General features: G+C 38.6%; 2 protein-coding genes across 2 annotated transcripts; one reads left to right on the top strand and one right to left on the bottom strand.

The window, feature by feature from the left end:
- Positions 1-3,864: 3,864 nt before the first annotated feature.
- LOC137711377 (uncharacterized) lies at positions 3,865-5,945 on the bottom strand. Its single transcript, XM_068450610.1, has 4 exons — positions 5,832-5,945; positions 5,616-5,722; positions 4,321-4,355; positions 3,865-4,213 (listed from the first exon to the last, which is right to left on the bottom strand). Exons 1-4 carry the CDS (start codon positions 5,832-5,834, stop codon positions 4,146-4,148), a joined length of 213 nt encoding a protein of 70 aa, XP_068306711.1. The 5' UTR covers positions 5,835-5,945; the 3' UTR covers positions 3,865-4,145.
- Positions 5,946-6,074: 129 nt separating this feature from the next.
- LOC137710102 (uncharacterized) lies at positions 6,075-9,217 on the top strand. Its single transcript, XM_068449057.1, has 10 exons — positions 6,075-6,284; positions 6,364-6,571; positions 6,688-6,735; positions 7,021-7,095; positions 7,262-7,359; positions 7,600-7,843; positions 7,995-8,092; positions 8,411-8,546; positions 8,628-8,753; positions 8,937-9,217. The coding sequence occupies exons 1-10, from the start codon at positions 6,180-6,182 to the stop codon at positions 9,215-9,217; spliced, it is 1,419 nt and encodes a 472-aa protein (XP_068305158.1). The 5' UTR covers positions 6,075-6,179.
- Positions 9,218-18,071: the final 8,854 nt, after the last annotated feature.

Here is an 18,071-nt window from a genome sequence, read left to right as displayed (position 1 = left end):
AAGTTTGTAGGTGTAGAATTGTGAGACATAAGGAAAAAGATGAATTGTCTTCGTGAAGAAGTTGAGTCGAACGACGTCGTATCTTATATTTTTCTAACAGTTTTGTTTGTTTTGTCTTTGTGGTTTAGTGAAAATTAAGGATGGAGTTTTAAAATCAACTTTAATGTTATTTCTTAAGCAACCTAATCAACTATTATTTGCAACCTTCCTTCTTGCCTTACTTTTTATGACAAACGATTAAAACCATATTTCTTTGTATTTTCTTTCTATAATTTCAATTTATTTTAGTTATTACCCTTCTCTCTACCTCCCACTTACTTGTAGTATACACTTCTTTTTATTATCTTTATTAAATTTAAAGGGTCTTTCAGATTTGTGAGATTACTTCAATTACTCATGTAATGAGTTTGAGCCTTTTTCTCAATACATATATGAAAGACCCTCTCTCACAAAGAATTATGGCTCCACCACTAAAGCTCAACGTATTGAGGTTATTGAGATTCAATCTTTTCATCTTATATTTCCTTGTAAGCCTAGATGGATAGGCAATTTTTGGATGTTAAAGTAAAAGTAAGAGTTTATTCTCTTCCGTTCTCTCAACTTGGGTATTATGTAGGAATCAACAAGTTATAGATTTCCTTTGTTCTTGGCTATTCTCATCCGTCAGGATAAACAAGAATTAAGGGTTTATTGTGTTCTAAATTTTGTTCCTTTTTAATTCAACATCCAAAAATTTCCCAGCCATCTAGGCTTACAAGGAAATATAAGATGAAAAGGCGAACCGCAATAGCTCAATATATTGAGCCTAGTCAGGAGTTTATTATGACCCAAGGTAATAATGTTAAACCCAAAATTACTCATAATACAATGCATGAATACTTATTTAGACAGAAATGAATAGATTAATGCATCTTACCCCATTGTATCTGCATCACATTTACTTCAATTTTATATTAGTTTTCTTCCCTGAGCTCTCATATTAGTTTCTTTTGTCCTCCAACTTAATTATCCATTGCATGAGTGGTCATTTCGTCAAATTTGTCTTTTTATCCCATAAAATGTAAGGGTATAGTGATCTTTTCATACAAAAAAAATCTAATTTCCTTAAAAAAAAAAAAAAAAAAGAAGATCTTGGCTCCTTAAGGTTAAGGAGGAGTTCCTCCTTACAATATTTCGTGGTCTATTCAAAGAATTTTGTACTTATTATTAGAACTGTTCATATTATAAACCATTATATAAAGATCATCTCTGTAAACAATCAATTAAAACTAAGATCATTTAGTTAGTCCTTTAGGAGTTACAATTATAAGCACGAAATTTAGTGAGTAAGTCATGAGATATTTTAATAAGGAATTCCTCCTCAATCCTTGAGGAACCAAGTTTTTCTCTTTAAAAACTTTATTTATTTATTTTTTTTTTTTTTTATGAAATTCCTATTTTATGCCTTAACTTAATGGAAACATTGATGGGGTTAATGAAAATGACTACTAATGCAACAAAAAACATAATTCGACAGGAGAAACTATTAGTAGAGTTCATGGAAGAAAACTAAACTCGTAGTATAGATTATGAACATTTGCTACAATTTAGCCTTCATATTTCTATAGTCATATATTGAAAATTTTTTGAGGTTTCACCATAGAGTTATTTGCCAACATGGTTTAGGATTGTGGTGCTTTAAAAAAATAAAAAAATAAAAAAAACAGCTTATTAAAAAATCCAGAACGTTAAATGTGTTTGGTAAAACAAAAAAAAAATTGTTTTTTTTCTTTTAAACTATTGTCAATGAAAATAGAAAAGCAAAAGCAAGGTCTACCATGCTTCTAAAAAAAGTGTTTTTTTTTTTTCAAAGCATATTAATCAATGCTTTTTTTAATGAAATTTTCAAATAGCAAGTATACCGCCACATGTTTTACAAAATTACAATAATGTGCACCATAATTATGTTACCTTGTGCACCATAATAATAAACTTTAAATTATAATAAACTTTAAATGAATAAAAAGCGCAGTCAATCAACAATCACTTATAATAAATGTTTAAACAAATAACAAAATTAATAATAGGTATTTGAAGGTGCTGTGAAATTTGACACAACCCCTTTTGTTGCCAATCCATGTCATACCATACAAAAATTGGCATTTCGGTTGGAAAACAATTGTGTTGGTTTTTTTTATTTTTTATTTTTTTTTAATGTTATTGTTGATGTGGACTTTTTGACATATTCTTTGGAGATGCTCTTAGTAGCTAATAATTACTGTATGAGTATGATCGATAACATAATTCTGGTGCACATTATTGTTTGGATAATATTTCGCTCTTATGTGACATCATTTCACTATCTAAATTTTCATAATTGGAATTGTTAGTTATCATTATTTAAAAATCATTGTAGAAAACCTCATTTCATTTAAAGACTGTATTCATTCACGTGAATTGAATAAAACTGATTGTTCATTACTTGTTATCATAATTATCAATTTACACATGTAGATGACTAAGTATTGTTTTTCGAGTCTTTACAACAAGATACATGTTTGGTGTCTCCTTTAGTTTTTTTACATATTCTTTCAACTCTTAAATAATTTGGAGAACAAGAACAAAAATCTTGCTGTTTTAAGTTGTATGTTTAGTACGTATTTAATTTTCGTTTGAATCACGACAATGATATAAGTTTTATGAATTTGCTTTGTCAGTCATGTGAATTTGAGTAAAATTTAATCTTAACGTGTTATAATTTGAATATAAGTTCACGTTGATGTACTATCACATTAATAATTTTTTCCCAAAGAAGAAACAAAAGGAGGTGTGAAAAAGTAAGTGGCCACAGCCAATAAGGCAATTAATTTAAAGTTAATCCCAATTTTGGCTAATGACATGATGATCCCAACTATTGTTGTTTTTTTTAACAAAGTGTCAAACTTTTCAGAAAAAGAAAAAGCTAATAGACTAGTGACAATGGCAGTTTCTTAAACAAAGGAGCTGTTAGCTTCCCAAAATGTTAATCAGCTTTCTTAATGATATGGATTAAGCTTATTTAATTATTAAGAATGGCAATAATGGTTGGTTTTAGTTTGATTATCTGCAAGTTGACGTTCAAATTATAGAATAATACAGTTGTTTATTTGGACATCATCGATTAAAATATAGGTTATTTGTACATAATTGGATCCATTAGAGACTACGACAAATCCAATTGCATCCACTAATATATTGATTACTAAGATGTCACTAATTTGGTAGCACAATACCATACGTTTTACTTTTTCTTCAATTTTTTTTTTTGAACAAACGAAATTATCTACACTAAAGGAAGGGAGGTGAGTTTAAAAAAGTGACACGTTGTGTTTTATAAAATAGATTGAGACATAAACGTAGTTTAGAGTATAATATTAAAAGATAAGTTACGTGTCAAAAACAATTGAACAATAACATCACATGACGATGAGACTATGACTTCCCGCTGTTGCCTTTGTGCAATCGAAATTAACGATTCTGGTTGGCTTACATGGATCCACTTGTGCACTTGTCACCCAGCAAGTTGTGTTTGTTGGCCGGTGCGTATACGATCCCGTTGCGGCTTGTGGAAATCACGGGGCACAAAGCCGCGTACCTTGTCTAAATTTGGACCCCAAATAAGTGGCAGTGTCGTGGGATGAGATTTTACCAAAAGTTTACACTCGATTCTTGACAACAATTTTCATGCCAATATCTGGTTTGACAAGGTTAAACCGTAAAAACGTCACACGCAAAAACAGTATATTGCACGAGGGTTGCTAGCTACCTTTCCCTTTTGCCTTTTCCAACTTGCCTTCCCCACTCATTTCTTGACACATTCAGAAGGATCGATGTCCGCAAACAAAAAAACAAGAAAGTGATTTCAATTCATTCGTAAAAATAGCTGTGTTAACAATAATCTATGTACATATCATCAATCTGCAGGTAATATTAGTTTTTGTCGCAAAATTAAACCGCCAACTACAGGTTTAAATCACGAGTAAGCGAGACACCTATTCTGTAACCCACTGGCATTGCAGTTGGTACGAAATCAGGTCAAGAACAAGAACAAAAGGGGCGCGTTAGGACAGAAAGACAAACGAACGAAGAGATGCAGCTGCTTCCCGGAGCACAAAAGCAATACCTGCTCAGAAAAATATAATTGAGATCCCCATCGTAAAGCATCCAGCCGCAACCCAAGGGCTCAGGCGTTCACCTGTTTCACGTACCGAAAAAATTAATCCACCACATAAATGGAATAGACAACTGAAACTATTCTAGCAGCCTTCCAGTAAAAAAAAAAACAGAACCTTAATAACATACCGATTCTAGCCGCCTTCCAGAAAAATCCCCGAAATCTGCCAAGACGAGGAACAAAATCAGAACACGGCTTGATCTTGAAGTTTGACATATCATATAAAGACATGGACGCGTGAAGGAAAAGTAAAACACAAACATCATTGGTTGGAGGAAAAATACATAAATGTCGGAATCAAATAAGTAGAACCAATGCAAGTACACCTAACTACACAATTCTTGCAGGGTGAGCAGTTGAATACGCAACTTTTAGAAATCATAGTCCAAATACCAAACATCTTGCTCGTGCGCATCCAGTTTGCAAAACTACACCCTTTTCCTCGTTACGTTGAAGGGAAGCAAACTTTAGACCTATCCTCATCCTAACCCCTTACCCCTCGCTCCTTACTTGGGCTAACCGCAAGTGCTTAAAAAATCACAACCCTTTTGTTTTTAAGCAATTCTACTCTAATAAACCGATGCTAACCGCAACACCCGGGCAGGATTAACATTTACATTAAGTGGAAGCCTTTTAAGGGAAGGGATCCCCATTTTTTAAAATTTTTTTTTTTATAAAAATAGGGATTAGTTGTGAGGCCTACACCACATCGAACTTTAACAATCCGAACTGTCTATTTTTCAAGTTGTACGTCATCCTTGCAAAATATTAGCCAAATCAGAAATATTTAAGACATCTAATTGAGTTCTAAGAAATGAACGAATACTTTGTTATAAAGAAACAATGAAATTTGATCTTGATAATTAAATAGGCAAATGATTTCGGATTGAATTGAATATTTGTAAGGATGATCTATGAATCAAGACTAACAAAATAGACTGTTCGGATTGTTAAAATTCGATATGGAGTGGATCCCACGCCTAATTTCCATTTTTTTTCAAAAATTGGGAATCCCTTCGCATAAAGGGCGTGGACATTAAGTTTTCTTAACCTCAACTAACAACGTGCATAGGCAATAATGATTAGGGATGTGATATCCACGCACCTTATTTTACTTCTCACACACCTTTTTAATTTTCAGCCCTCAGATCGAATGAATTGAATAAGATCAATGGACAGAAATTATTAAGGGAATTGAATAAGATCAATGGACAGAAATTATTAAGGGATGTGTGATTGTGAGAAGTAAAATGATCCACACACCCCTATTGATTAAATGTTGAAAAATGCTTCAATGCATACAATTGGATTATGCTAAACTTTCATTAAACACACACTAATCAAAGCATTAAATTAAATTACAATTAATAAAAACACACAGATATACAAAATTAGAGAAGCCATGGGAAGTGAGACCACTGACCCAGTTTTCTGCTCCAGGACGGCCGGAAACTGCATCTTCACGAAGGTGCACGTACAAATCACGAGCAGCACCACCGTCAAGAACGAATTGAAGTTGAAAAGCGCCGACTGCATATCATAACCAAAAAACCCAAATCAAAAACCCAAATTTGTAATCATAAACACAAAATTTCAATCAAATTAGAAAAAATCGATAAGAAAATTCACCAACTATTACCATGTTTCGATTCCGAGTCTTCGATTTCGTACGGATCTACGAGAAAGGTCGGAGATCTGGGCAAAACCGAAGATTTCCGAGAGAGCTCAGCGCTTCTAACTTGAAAGAGAACACATATAAAGCTGAAGCAGTTTAAACGACGAGTCGCTTGTACGGAGGTCATCCAAATTTACTGAAGTGCCCATGTACTTGGTTTAAATTACGAAGCTGAGCACCGCCAATTTGAAAATTTTAGATGCGAGTCCCCCGCCATAAGAAAACCAAACGCTCTTTCTTTTGATTCGATCATTTTCTAAAAATCTCGGTTGCTCTCTCTCGGAGGACACTGAGAGTGAGAAGGCGGCGGTGATGGCGGAGGTGAAGCGGTGGAGCGTGACCTACACGAAGCACATGAAGCAGAAGCGCAAGGTCTACCAGGACGGCTCCTTAGAGCTCAACTCCTCCACCAATAAGGTAACTTAATTCGCAATTTCTCTGAATTAATTCCATTTAAACCGGAATTCTGTGATTAATTTTCCACTCTGGTGTGAAGATGTTGCTGTTTGACGACTGCGAGAAGCTCCTGGAGTGCAGGATCTTGAAGAAAGACGAACAAGTCAGCTGCGGCGAAACTCTCACGTTCAATTCTTTTCTCGTTGACGTGAACGAAGCCTTATCGGCTGACGGAGATCGAAAACCTGTACCTGGTTTCAATTCTCGGGCAAAAGATGAGAAGCGCGCAAAGCCGTTTGTGATTTCCAGTTCAGTTTCTAATTGCTAATTGTTATCTCAAGTCAGTTTTGTGCAATTTCATAGCATTGTACATTTTTGGCTTTTGTAATTATAATCACCGACACCGGTTTTGTGATTTATACAGGGAATAAGCCACAGATAAGTATGAGTCCGTCGCAAAAGATTATCAGAGGTTAGTGTAACGCTTTACTCATTCTGATCTCATTTCATATAGAAAATCACGGCAAACTGGTTTGAGCTATTGTCACAAAAATATTAGGAATGTTGTGTAGCAGCGGTAACTGATGAAGCGTTGTATTCAGTTTGGTTGTGGTTTTCGAGCATTAAACGTTTTCAATGCGTCCAGTGTTTCTGTGTCTTTGCCATTTGGTATTGATTGTGTTACAATCAAAGCTATTATGTGAGCTTGTTGAGTTTATAACATGACACACATGTAACACGTTTATTCACATTTTAGAGTTTAAGAGTAGGGGACTACACAAGTATGGCGCAGGACAGAGTAGTCCAGAAACGACGAATACTACCAAAACAGGTTAGTTTGTGAATTAGTAGCTTTATTTATACAAATGCAATTTTAACTATAAAATGTTGAAGTATAACATCATTTTGTTAGTTCTGCACTGTCAGATGTTTACTAGCATTTATCTGGGGTTTCTTGCTTCTCATTTGACATACTTATTAATTTCGTTACAATGAAGAGTGGCAGGTTTTGTACACCACCCAACTAACTCAAAAGGCCAAGAAGTATCATGATGGTTTCTTACAGTTTTCGACTTCTGGGTCTTATGGAAAGCAGGTTGCGTTACTACCTGTCTATTCTTCTTTGCAAGTCCCATTTATCTCAATGGATGGCCATTCAACCATCTTCGTTTTACTCTTTTAGTTATCAATCTCAAATTTTGCCCCTTAAATTCTAAAGTCACTCAGTTATGTAAGTCGAATTTCTTTGTTGCCCTGTGTGTGTGTGTGATTGCAAATGAATTTACCTAAGGAAAACTTGAGGATCCCTGGCATTACCTTTTATCTCTCTGTTCAGATAATACTGTTAGATGCAAGCAGGAATCAAATAGACTGCAGGTTCCTTAAGAAAGATGAAGTGGTAGCTTCCGGTGAATCAATAAGATTTGATGCTCATTTAGTTGAAATTGGAGAACGTGAAGGAGATCGTAAACCTGTAGCAGATTTGCCTATAAGAGAAAACAAACATAATGTTGTCGCTGAGGCAGGAATAAACCTTGAACAGGGTAATGGTGTTATCACCAATAAAGGTGCTGGAAAAGGTTAGTAAGTGAAAGGTTTTCTCTTTTAAATTGAACTTTTGCATCTCTAAAGTGACTTCTTAAAGTTTTTTTCTCCATTGATCCTATCTTACCCACCCCTAATGATATGGTCCCAGGCTGACAACTCCCTTTGTTTTCTGTTCTAACATAGAATGGAAGGTCCTCTACACTACACAAATAACTCAAAAGGCCAAAAAGTACCATGATGGTTTTTTAAAGCTCGCATTGTGTGGCTCCCAAAGGAGGCAGGTATATATATTTTGAAACTATTGATGTTTACACAATGCTATCATCTTGTCCTCACACCCAACTATGTATGATATATTTGATTGTCAAAGTTGATTTTGTTTTCATTGCTGGTTTCACTTTCTACCAAATTTGATGAATACTTGTTCTGTTGTGGATGTTGGTTTCATATCTATGAGCCGTATCTACTGAATGTGATGCATCACATGGTCCCGTCCATTCCTTGCTTGGAATCACATATCCTTTAAGAGTTGCATCATTTTCATGGGCTAATGAATTCAAACTAGCTTCCAACTTTCTGTATCATTATACACTTGTCAGGTTAGTTTATTTAGTGAAGATAAAACCATGCTGAGTAGTAAGCACATCAGTTTGTCTGAAGATATAAGACAAGGTTGTATGTTTGAGCTACCAAAATATCTGGTGGAGGTCGGTGAACCTTATGCTAGTTCTGGAGGTATGGTGCTGTTCTGATACGAGTTTAGACATTGATGCTTGCTAAGGTCTTGATCATGTCTCCTGCATTTGTTTTGGCCAGAGGATGAAGGAAAGTCCGATGACAAAGATTGTTTGAAGAAAGCTTCAAACTCAAATCATAGCATCTCCAGAGTTGAGGAAACAAAACCAGGGAGGGCAGTCCCTACAAACAAGCCTTTGCGTGACGGTGAGTCTAGGGTTACCTGGGGAATCACTTACAGCAAGTTTATTGATTGTATTGACTTCAAAGATTGTCTTTCTTTTTCTTTACAGCAAGTCTAGGCCTGAGAAATTTTGATGTGTATATGTGTGTGTTTGCCTTTTGCTACTTAATAGATTTCTGATTATTAATCTGTTTCCATCTATGCAGCCCGTCAGATTTTGTCCATTCTCCAAAAACCTATGGCTCAGGAGAGCAAAATTTCCAGTCATGATAACAACAGCACGGCTAGGCCAGTTACCACCGCTAAGGGGTCACATGTTTCAGATGCTATAATATTGGATTCCTCTGAACCTGATCAACCGTTACAACCACATAGAATAGCTGTGAAAATAGAACCGAGTGAAAAGATGGACACTGGAAAACCCCCTGATCTTACATCTTTCAAAGGCAAGTTTCATCAGAACATTTTAAATTTGCATCACCACTAACTGTTATATTTCCGAAATTAGGTTTTCATTAATTAATTATGTGGAAATTCAATTTGAATCGGACTATATTCTATGCAGGCAAATCCGGCGGTAGTGGCAGGCGAGTTGCTGAGGGAGCTGACATCAGAAAAGACCAGGTTGACTGTTGTTCCGTAGTATCTATGTATAATGTATTGTCACTTTTTTCTGCTGGTGCTGTTCCAATTTAAATTATCTGCAGTTCTTATCAGGGACCAAATTAGAGGAGGAATTAATTGGAACTATTAGGATTTATGTAGTTAAACCCATTCCACGGTGAAGAATTTATGACCGTGGTTATATCTCTTAATTTAGGAAGACAACATAAGTTGCAACGCTATCTATTATTTATTTGATTTCTTGTCTTTACAATGCATTTCACTCTTTTAGCAACCGTCGGTAAACTTATGTAGCTTTGATACGATGTATTGTGTTTGCAATTGTTTCAAGCAGCAATATTCAGGCAATGTGGAAGCTGACACTAAACAGCGTGACAGAACATACGCTTCTGAGAAATCAAGTCTCAGTTCTTGTGCTTCTCATGATGCTGCTGATGAGAAAAGACCTCGTTTTGAGGAGCCTGTTTTGGAGCAAATCGAAGTATGCCCAAGTTTCGATCTTGGATTTTAAACAAGTTTACTCAAGTTTCGTTCTTCTAGTCAATCGCTGTATGGCCAGTGCTTGTAAATTGTGAATTGGATGATTTTATTCACCCTCTTGCTATCTTGTGGAATAAATTACTTGCATAAAAACATGGCAAGATCCAAGAAAAGCTCGCCAACGTATATTTTCAGTGGTAATTTGTTTGTATGGAAGAAACTTTATTTTGGATAAACCATGTTTGGATGCAATTCTTGTGAACTGAAATGCTCACGGTGAAGATTGTGGGGAGTGTAATGCAGAGCAGCAGAAGACTTTTCACTGCATTAGAACATGTAGCACATGTGATTAAGAGCATTCACTCATGCACCGAGTTTTTGTGTTTGAATCTCTTCTCCCCCAATATCGGTTGTATTAAAAAAAAATTAAACAATACAAGATGCTGACATTCCACTCAGGAAAAAAGTGAGAGTGAGACTGTGAGAGACTTCTGCTTGTTGGTTTATTAGGGCATTGGCAAAATCAGTACTAAATTGTGAAAGCTGATTGTGAACAACTAGGTTTCTAATTATTTGTTGTTAAACTACTTATAACACCAACAAAGCGTGTTGTTAATATGAGCAAACGGCATAGTTGATCAAGGACACAGGATAAATATATCCACATATTATAACATGAGTAAATTAGTAACACTACGTGACAGTATGACAGTTAAATCAAAAAATTACTTTCATGCAACGGGTTTCTTTCGGAACCTTCTGCAAAATTACTTTCATAGTAAATCAATTAAAACAAGCCACTTGTCGTGGGCGTGGTGGTTTGATTAACTTCAAACATGGGTGTAGACATCAAAATTTCGGTGAAATAAATGTTTGACTAATAATTAAAATTTCAACGTTCACGTATCACATAAATTTTACACGTATCATGTAACTCAACAAAAAATCGAACAAAATCAGAAAAGTCATCAAATAGGACATGTGTCAACACTTAACAGAAATGATTTATTTCATTTGAATATTATATTCAAAATTAGGCCTTGAAAAAGTCTACAAATAAAAGCCAATTTCATTCATTTCACTTCACCAATTCACATCACACCAAAACCTTGAAGCTTTGAAACTCTAAAGCTTTCAAGCAAATCCCAAAGGATCAAGAAAGCCCTATTTGTTCTTTGTCAAATCCTCCTTCAAGATCAAGCCCCGACGGCCCTTAAACAAACTTCCCTCAACCTTCAAGATCAAGCCCCGACATCCTTTGAAGAAAGCGTTCATCGTTTATCATCTGTTCATCCTAAGATCATGCCCCAATGGTCCTTTGGATCAACAACATTAATAAATCCACACACCCGTTCTTCAAGATCAAGCCCAAAAGCCCTTGAAGATCTGTTCATCAACTGTTCATCAAGATCAAGCCCCGAAAGCCCTTGAAGATCTGTTCATCCTAAGATCAAGCCCCGACGACCCTTTGGATCAACAATATTAACAAATCCACACACCCGTTCTTCAAGATCAAGCCCAAAAGCTCCTGAAGATCCGATCATCAACTGTTCATTAAGATCAAGCCCCGAAGGCCTTTGAAGATCCGTTCATCCTAAGATCAAGCCCCGACGACCCTTTGGATCAACAACATCAACAAATCCGCACAACTGTTCATGCCCCAACGACCCTTTGGATCAACAGCTCATCCACAGATCTACACTTACGAAGATAGAATCAAAGGATCAAATTGTAAAAGAGATTGTAACCCTAAAATCAATACAAAATATATTTTGTACACGTGTTCTTGTTTCAGGAAAATTCGTGTTTACAAATTTGGCACGCCCGGTGGGACAATCTCTACCTCTCATCTCTTTCTCCGTTAAGGAATCCGAACACACCTCAAAATCCATGGCATCAAGTAAGGAACAAGCCATTCTAGCAACCACCAAGAGAAGGATCTTGAGCACTTTCGGCGCGAACGGACAATCTATTGGCTCCACAACCGCTCCTCAACATGCCACTTCAAAGTTGGTGCCACTAAGGGAACAAGGGGAGTATCAAAGGTACGAGTCCATCATTAACCTGACCTCGATGGGGGCATCGAAGCATGCTGCTGAGGCGCACAAGATAACATCCCAAAACGGCCAATGGGGTTCTTCGTCAGCACCCTGGACGTCTGAAGGAAAGTCATGTCTATTGGTTGCACAAGTCATGACCATCGGCGTTATCTCTATTGAAGAACAACTAGCTCAAATAAGTGAAGCAATTGCAAGGCTCACAAGAACCACAGAGGAGAAAGACTTGCGAATCACCGCACTCATTAACTGATTGGAGGCGCATCATGACAAAAAAGTTGACCGCGACCTAAAGGTTGATCCACTAAAGAAAGAAGCCGATGAAGAAGAGAAACCTCTGGTGGAGAAAGTCGAGGAGAAGCAAAACCAAGCAACGACACTCATATGCTCTATTTCCATACAGCATATCCAGGACATGATTGCCAACACCATCAGAACACAGATGGGAGGCACTTCGCAAGATGCACTGCTGTACTCAAAGCTATACACCAAAAGGGTTGATAGCTTGTGATGTCGACGGGTTATCAGCCGCCAAAATTCATACAGTTTGATGGAAAAGGAAACCCAAAGCAACATGTCACCCATTTCATTGAAACTTGCAACAATGCTGGGACGGAGTAAGACTACCTCGTCAAGCAGTTCGTGTGTTCACTATAAGGTAACGCCTTTGACTGGTACACTGACCTCAAGCCTAAGTCTATCAACAGTTGGGATCAGCTATAAAGGGAATTTCTCAACCTTTTCTACAACACTCGCTGCACTGTAAGCATGCTGGAGCTGACCAGTACGAAACAGTGGAAGGATGAACCTGTTATCGACTACATCAATAGATGATGTTCATTAAGTTTGGATTGCAAAGATCGGCTTTCTGAAGCCTCCGCCATTGAGATGTGCGTTCAAGGCATGCAATGGGGACTACACTACATCCTTCAAGGCATCAAACCACGAACCTTTGAGGAGTTAGCCACTCACGCCTATGATATGGAGTTAAGCATCGCCCATTATGGGAAGAAAAAATCGATCGCCAACTACAAAAACGACAAAGTTTTGGGGCCAAAGGTGGATAAGGCTGCGTGGAAACCCACCAAGGAACCAATGACGGTCAACATAACTCTAGTCAAAATCTCTACAGGAGGTAAGGCGATTCAAACGAAAGCTTTTCGTGATCAAGAGATGTGTAAACGCACTTTGAAGGAGCTTAAGAAGAAGACTTATCCATTCCCCGACTGTGATGTGGTTGCCATGTTGAAAGACTTGCTTAACAAAAAGGTGATCGGCCTACCTGAGTGCAGACGGCCGGAAGAGATGAATCGTACTAACAGTCCAAGGTGCTGTAAATTCCATCGCTTCATCAGTCATTCGACGGAAAAGTGCTTCGTGCTGAAAGATCTCATCATGAAGCTGGCTCAGAAAGGAATCATCGAGCTAGATCTTGACGATGTGGTGAAGTCAAACTATACCACCATCACTTCTGGCTCATTCGACTTAAAATCTTCACCTCAACTGCTGGGGGCATGCTCCAAAACCATGTCAGTCAAGTCAAGTGAAGTTGAAGGATGGACTCATGTTACTCCAAAGAAAATGCACAAGAAGCATACGTCTCTTCCACAAGTTCACCAATCGGAAAGGGGGCAAAACAGCTCTCGTCAACCTCCAAAATTGCATGAAAGTGTTAAGGATGATGAAATTGTGACACGAAGATCGTCCATTACCATCACGATGCGCGATTTCTTCCCTAAAGACTTCTTCAATCACTCGGTCAAGACTCTTTGCTATGAAAATTACAAGGAATGCCTCTCCAAGATCGTTTGACAAATTCACACGAGCCTAAAAGACGACAACAAACACTCCTTGCCTGCACAAGCTGAAACTGCAAACGCACCTGCACGAGCTGAAACTGCAAACGGCATCAAAAGCTCATTGTCCGCACAAGTGTAAAAGACGACAACAAACGCTTCTGGCCCGCATGAGCATAAATTGTGTACAAAAAATTCATCATCAAAATCACCATTAAAACTGTCAAAAGTAACCCATCGCTCATTTGAACTACATTATGACTTGATCTCTTCTTTGGAAGGGTGCGTAAGCAGCTCAAACATTCAACTTTGAGTTTAGTCACATCAAAATGAAAAATAAGAGTTTTATTAAAGGTTTGACTAATTAAAGTCAATTTTATTACAAGGGCAACAATTTCTTTGTATGAACAAAAAAAAAAAAAGTATATATATATTAAAGTGAGGTCCTTCTCTACTTTAAATGCCGTCCCCAGACCAAAGTGGATGGAATTAGTCCTAAATCCAGTTGGTGCAGCAATCAGGACAAATCCTTTTATTGGGCCTGAATTTGTAAGGTAGCTTGTCAAACTCCAAACAAGAACCAACTACCTTTCTAAGGTCCAGGACCCGACCCAGCCCAATCCTGGGTCAAGTCCAACGTCTAGGCCCATCGCAGCGGTGCCAGAGGAAGCTTCTGAGAGTGGGTGTGCAGAGAAATTTACACTCTCTGTGACATAGTAAGGAAACTCGACCTCGACAACTCAAAGCATGTCATCTGATGAGCCACCAACCTCGACTCCTTCGTAATCGGCGTCGGTGAGGTGTGCAAAGTTGTGATTTGCATAGAAATTGCAGCCACAAGATCTGGGTTTCTATTCAATCGGAGCAAGCCCATCGGTGCTCTTCCTCCATGGATTCCTGGAGCTCTGGTACTCCTTGCACCACCAACTTCTATCTCCACAGCCCATCTTTTTTCTTTTCCTCTCTGCTATCTCCGCCGACTGCAGCAAGTAAGGGTAGGCTTTCTTGTTTCGCTTGCTTTCATGCCCGTCGTCTGAAGAAGCCATAAATAGTGGCAGGCATCATCAACATCGTTGCTACCCATTCCCAAACCACCGGAACATAACCCGAGACCTCATGCGTGCATCACAACTCAACTTGGGCTTCGAGCTGCGGATCTAGTAATGGCAGACCTTCCTCTGCGACACATCTTTCCTCTCGGCACCAACCTTTCCGCTAGCTTTAGCTCCGACAAGACCAAGTTCGAGCGTTAGTGGTTCATCGACGTACAAGGCGATGCAACTTCTGAAGTCCCAAGGCTTGGAGCGGGTCAAGGTCTTTGACTCCGACCTGGCCGTGCTCCAGGCCCTAACTGGATCGGACATCAAGGTCACCGTCGACCTCCTTCTCCACTTCACTCTAGTTTTCAAATGCCAAAACTATTCTCCACCATCACCTCAACAGCTCTTCCACCAGGCGTCATCTCTGCCTTCAATCGTTACCAGATCTTCAATAGTCTCTTGGTTAAGATCCTCAGCTCCGAAAATGTTCGAGGGTTGATGTCTTAGGCTTGGGGTTAATGTGCTTCTGTTGCTCTGCTGCTGCCTTTGAATGTGATTAACCGACGCTTTGCGTCCCTCTCTTTGCCTCGCTATTGTGCCGTAGGACTTGGATTGCGTCCCTCACCTCCTTGACGTTATGCACTACCTCGAGCTCGTCATTCTGTGACACTGTCTTCTTCCCCATCCTCAAACAACTGCAGCCTAGCCTCCCGCTGCTCCAGTTTCTGTGCATCATTCCTCCTCTGCAAGACCTCTCATTATGCCCATCAACTTTAGCAGCACGTGTGGCCACTCCTCCTTGCCCAAGCTGTCGTGGCACTCCTCCTCGCCCAAGCTGCCATGCCCTCTGCAAGCTTCTGATCCCCCACTGCAGGTGTACCGCCTTTCATCCCATGCAACACACACACACACACACACATATATATATATATATATATATACATATAAATCATGAAAAATAAAAATAAAAAAACTATTGGTGCGGTGACTGTGCAAATAATGGTCTCCAATGAAACAAATGAAAATGGTCCGCATGCGGCGAATGCAATACAATGAGGAAGCCCACTGAGGAACAGTGCCATCTTCAAGCCACTCACAATTGCATGCTACTATTGGAGAGTCAAAAAGAAAAAGAAGAAAAGAAAAAAAGGATGGTGGCAACAAAATCATTGAAAGATAGAAACAAAAAAAATGGGGAGGATGGTGCATCAAGCACCATCTAAAAAAAAAAAAAAAAGGTTAATGGGATGGTGCACGGCATCATTTTAAAAATATAATTAAAAAAAAAAGTACATCTTAGTGAAATATCTGCTCTATTGTATTTAGCACAATACACTAAATAGAATAAAGCATGTCTATTGATGTCTCCGAGAAATTACAACAAAAAAAAAAGAAAAAAAAAAAGGAGCCTTCACAAAGGTTGTTCATGTGACGCCCCAGTATTTGGCAGGACTCCAGGGAGAACAGGCACAAGAGGTTGATTATTCGGAGCCTCAATACTTGGTTGAGCTCTAAATGACGAAGGCAAAAAGTGTCTCTGGAGTACAGCCACAAACCTCTACTGGTCACTTTGAATCCGACCTTCGGAGTCTTGCAGCTGATCAAGTTTCCTCTTCATGCTTGTCGAATAATTATTTGCAAGCAGGTGCCAATCTCTATTCTCCGCTTAAGCTGTCTGATCTCTTATTTAAGATTTGCCACCTCGGCCGTCAATGATTTAACTTGGCGAGTTCGAGCAAGTAAAGTTGGCCTATATTAGACACGGAGCCCGCATACTGAACACTGAAAGACAGGGAGTCTTGGACAGCCAACTCATCAGTCCGTGTTGAAAGTAGCCTATTATCTTTAGGAGTAAGGAGGTTCCTAGCTACTACCTGAGCCATTGCTGCATCCCTCATCACGGAGTCTTCAATTGTAAGAGGGTCATTCGAAGATAAGAAAGATAAACGCCATATATTTCCCTAACGCGGCACGCCTGTATCGCTTCCAAAACTCAAATCTAAGCAGACATTAGACGCGTAGGCCATTTAAAAAAAAATGGTAAAAGAAAAGGGTTAGATGGAGTAAAATCTCATAAATACACCAGAGACAATTTTCACAAGCAGGCAATCTTCAAAGTGTGCATGTTGGATGTGATCGATACTTCTATAAAAGGAGAGGCAATGGAGCCACCAATCCAAAAATCGAAGAGACACCACTCTCTGAATTTCAAAAGCCTGATTTTCCTGCATAAAATCCGTCAACACTTTTCAGACGCAACCTCAGCTTGTCAGATAACACGTGCAACTTTGTCAAAGATCTCTAACAAAGTTGAAAACGCGTGAAGTTCACTATTCCAACTACCATACTTTTGCTGACAAGCGTGGGTGACAAGGCCGTACCCGCACCACTACCTGCTATTAAAATCCCTATATATGTCAACCTTCATCCTCCATGGCAAGGCACACTTCCAAAATGCCTGACTCTTCTTCCTTGCCAAGACTACATTTGCAACCAAACCTCTCAACCTACTCAGTTTCTTCCTCCCTGAAAACACCTCTTCAACCAGGTCACACCAGTGCAAAAAGTATCTCATATCATCAGGGTCGAAAGCAAGAGTATCTTATAGCATGCCTTCTCCATGTCCTTTTCTTTGTTCTTATTCTTCCCTACAGGACAAGGAGAAAGAGAGTGATCAGTCGGCACTTGGAATCAAACTTCCCGTCAGGAACCGACTGCCTGGAACCCCTTCCCTAATTGCTTACCCAACACTGCTCTCAAGTACTCATCTTCAATTGTTGATGTACTTCCAAAGAAGATGCCAGATGCCTGGAGAATGGATGAGGCAGGTAGAAGCGGTAAACCGAAGCATGCGAAAACAAGCGCAACAAATACATGTGTTGATTCATCTGCTACTTCTTCAAAAGCAAAAGTATATAATATCATCAGGGTCGAAAGCAAAGGTATCTCATATCATGCTTTTTTCCTTGGCTTTTCTTTTGCCTTTGATTTTACCTCAAGACGAGGGGAAAGAAAGCAATCAGTTAGAACTTGAAATCAAACTTCCGATCTGGAACTGATTGCCCATAACCTTTGCCTGGTTACTTACCTAGCATTGCTCTCGAGTGCTCGTCTTCAACTGTTGTTAAGTCTCAAATTTCCTCAGCAAATACCTCAGAACAGTTGATATGATATTAGCTCTTTACACTGAAACTGCTAAGCATGGATGAGTTGCTAGGAAGTGATGATCTGAATGACCATTTAAATGCAAAAGGTTGCGCACCACTCCTGTTATGCAAAAGAAACAAGAAGAGAAGAATGCAGCATGATGAGCTGTAATAAATCACTATAGCACGATGCCCTTC

This window comes from Pyrus communis, chromosome 12 (assembly GCF_963583255.1).
Source record: "Pyrus communis chromosome 12, drPyrComm1.1, whole genome shotgun sequence".
Lineage (NCBI taxonomy): Eukaryota > Viridiplantae > Streptophyta > Magnoliopsida > Rosales > Rosaceae > Pyrus > Pyrus communis.
Note: the sequence above shows the minus strand (reverse complement) of the source record. Positions and strands in the feature narration are given on the sequence as shown.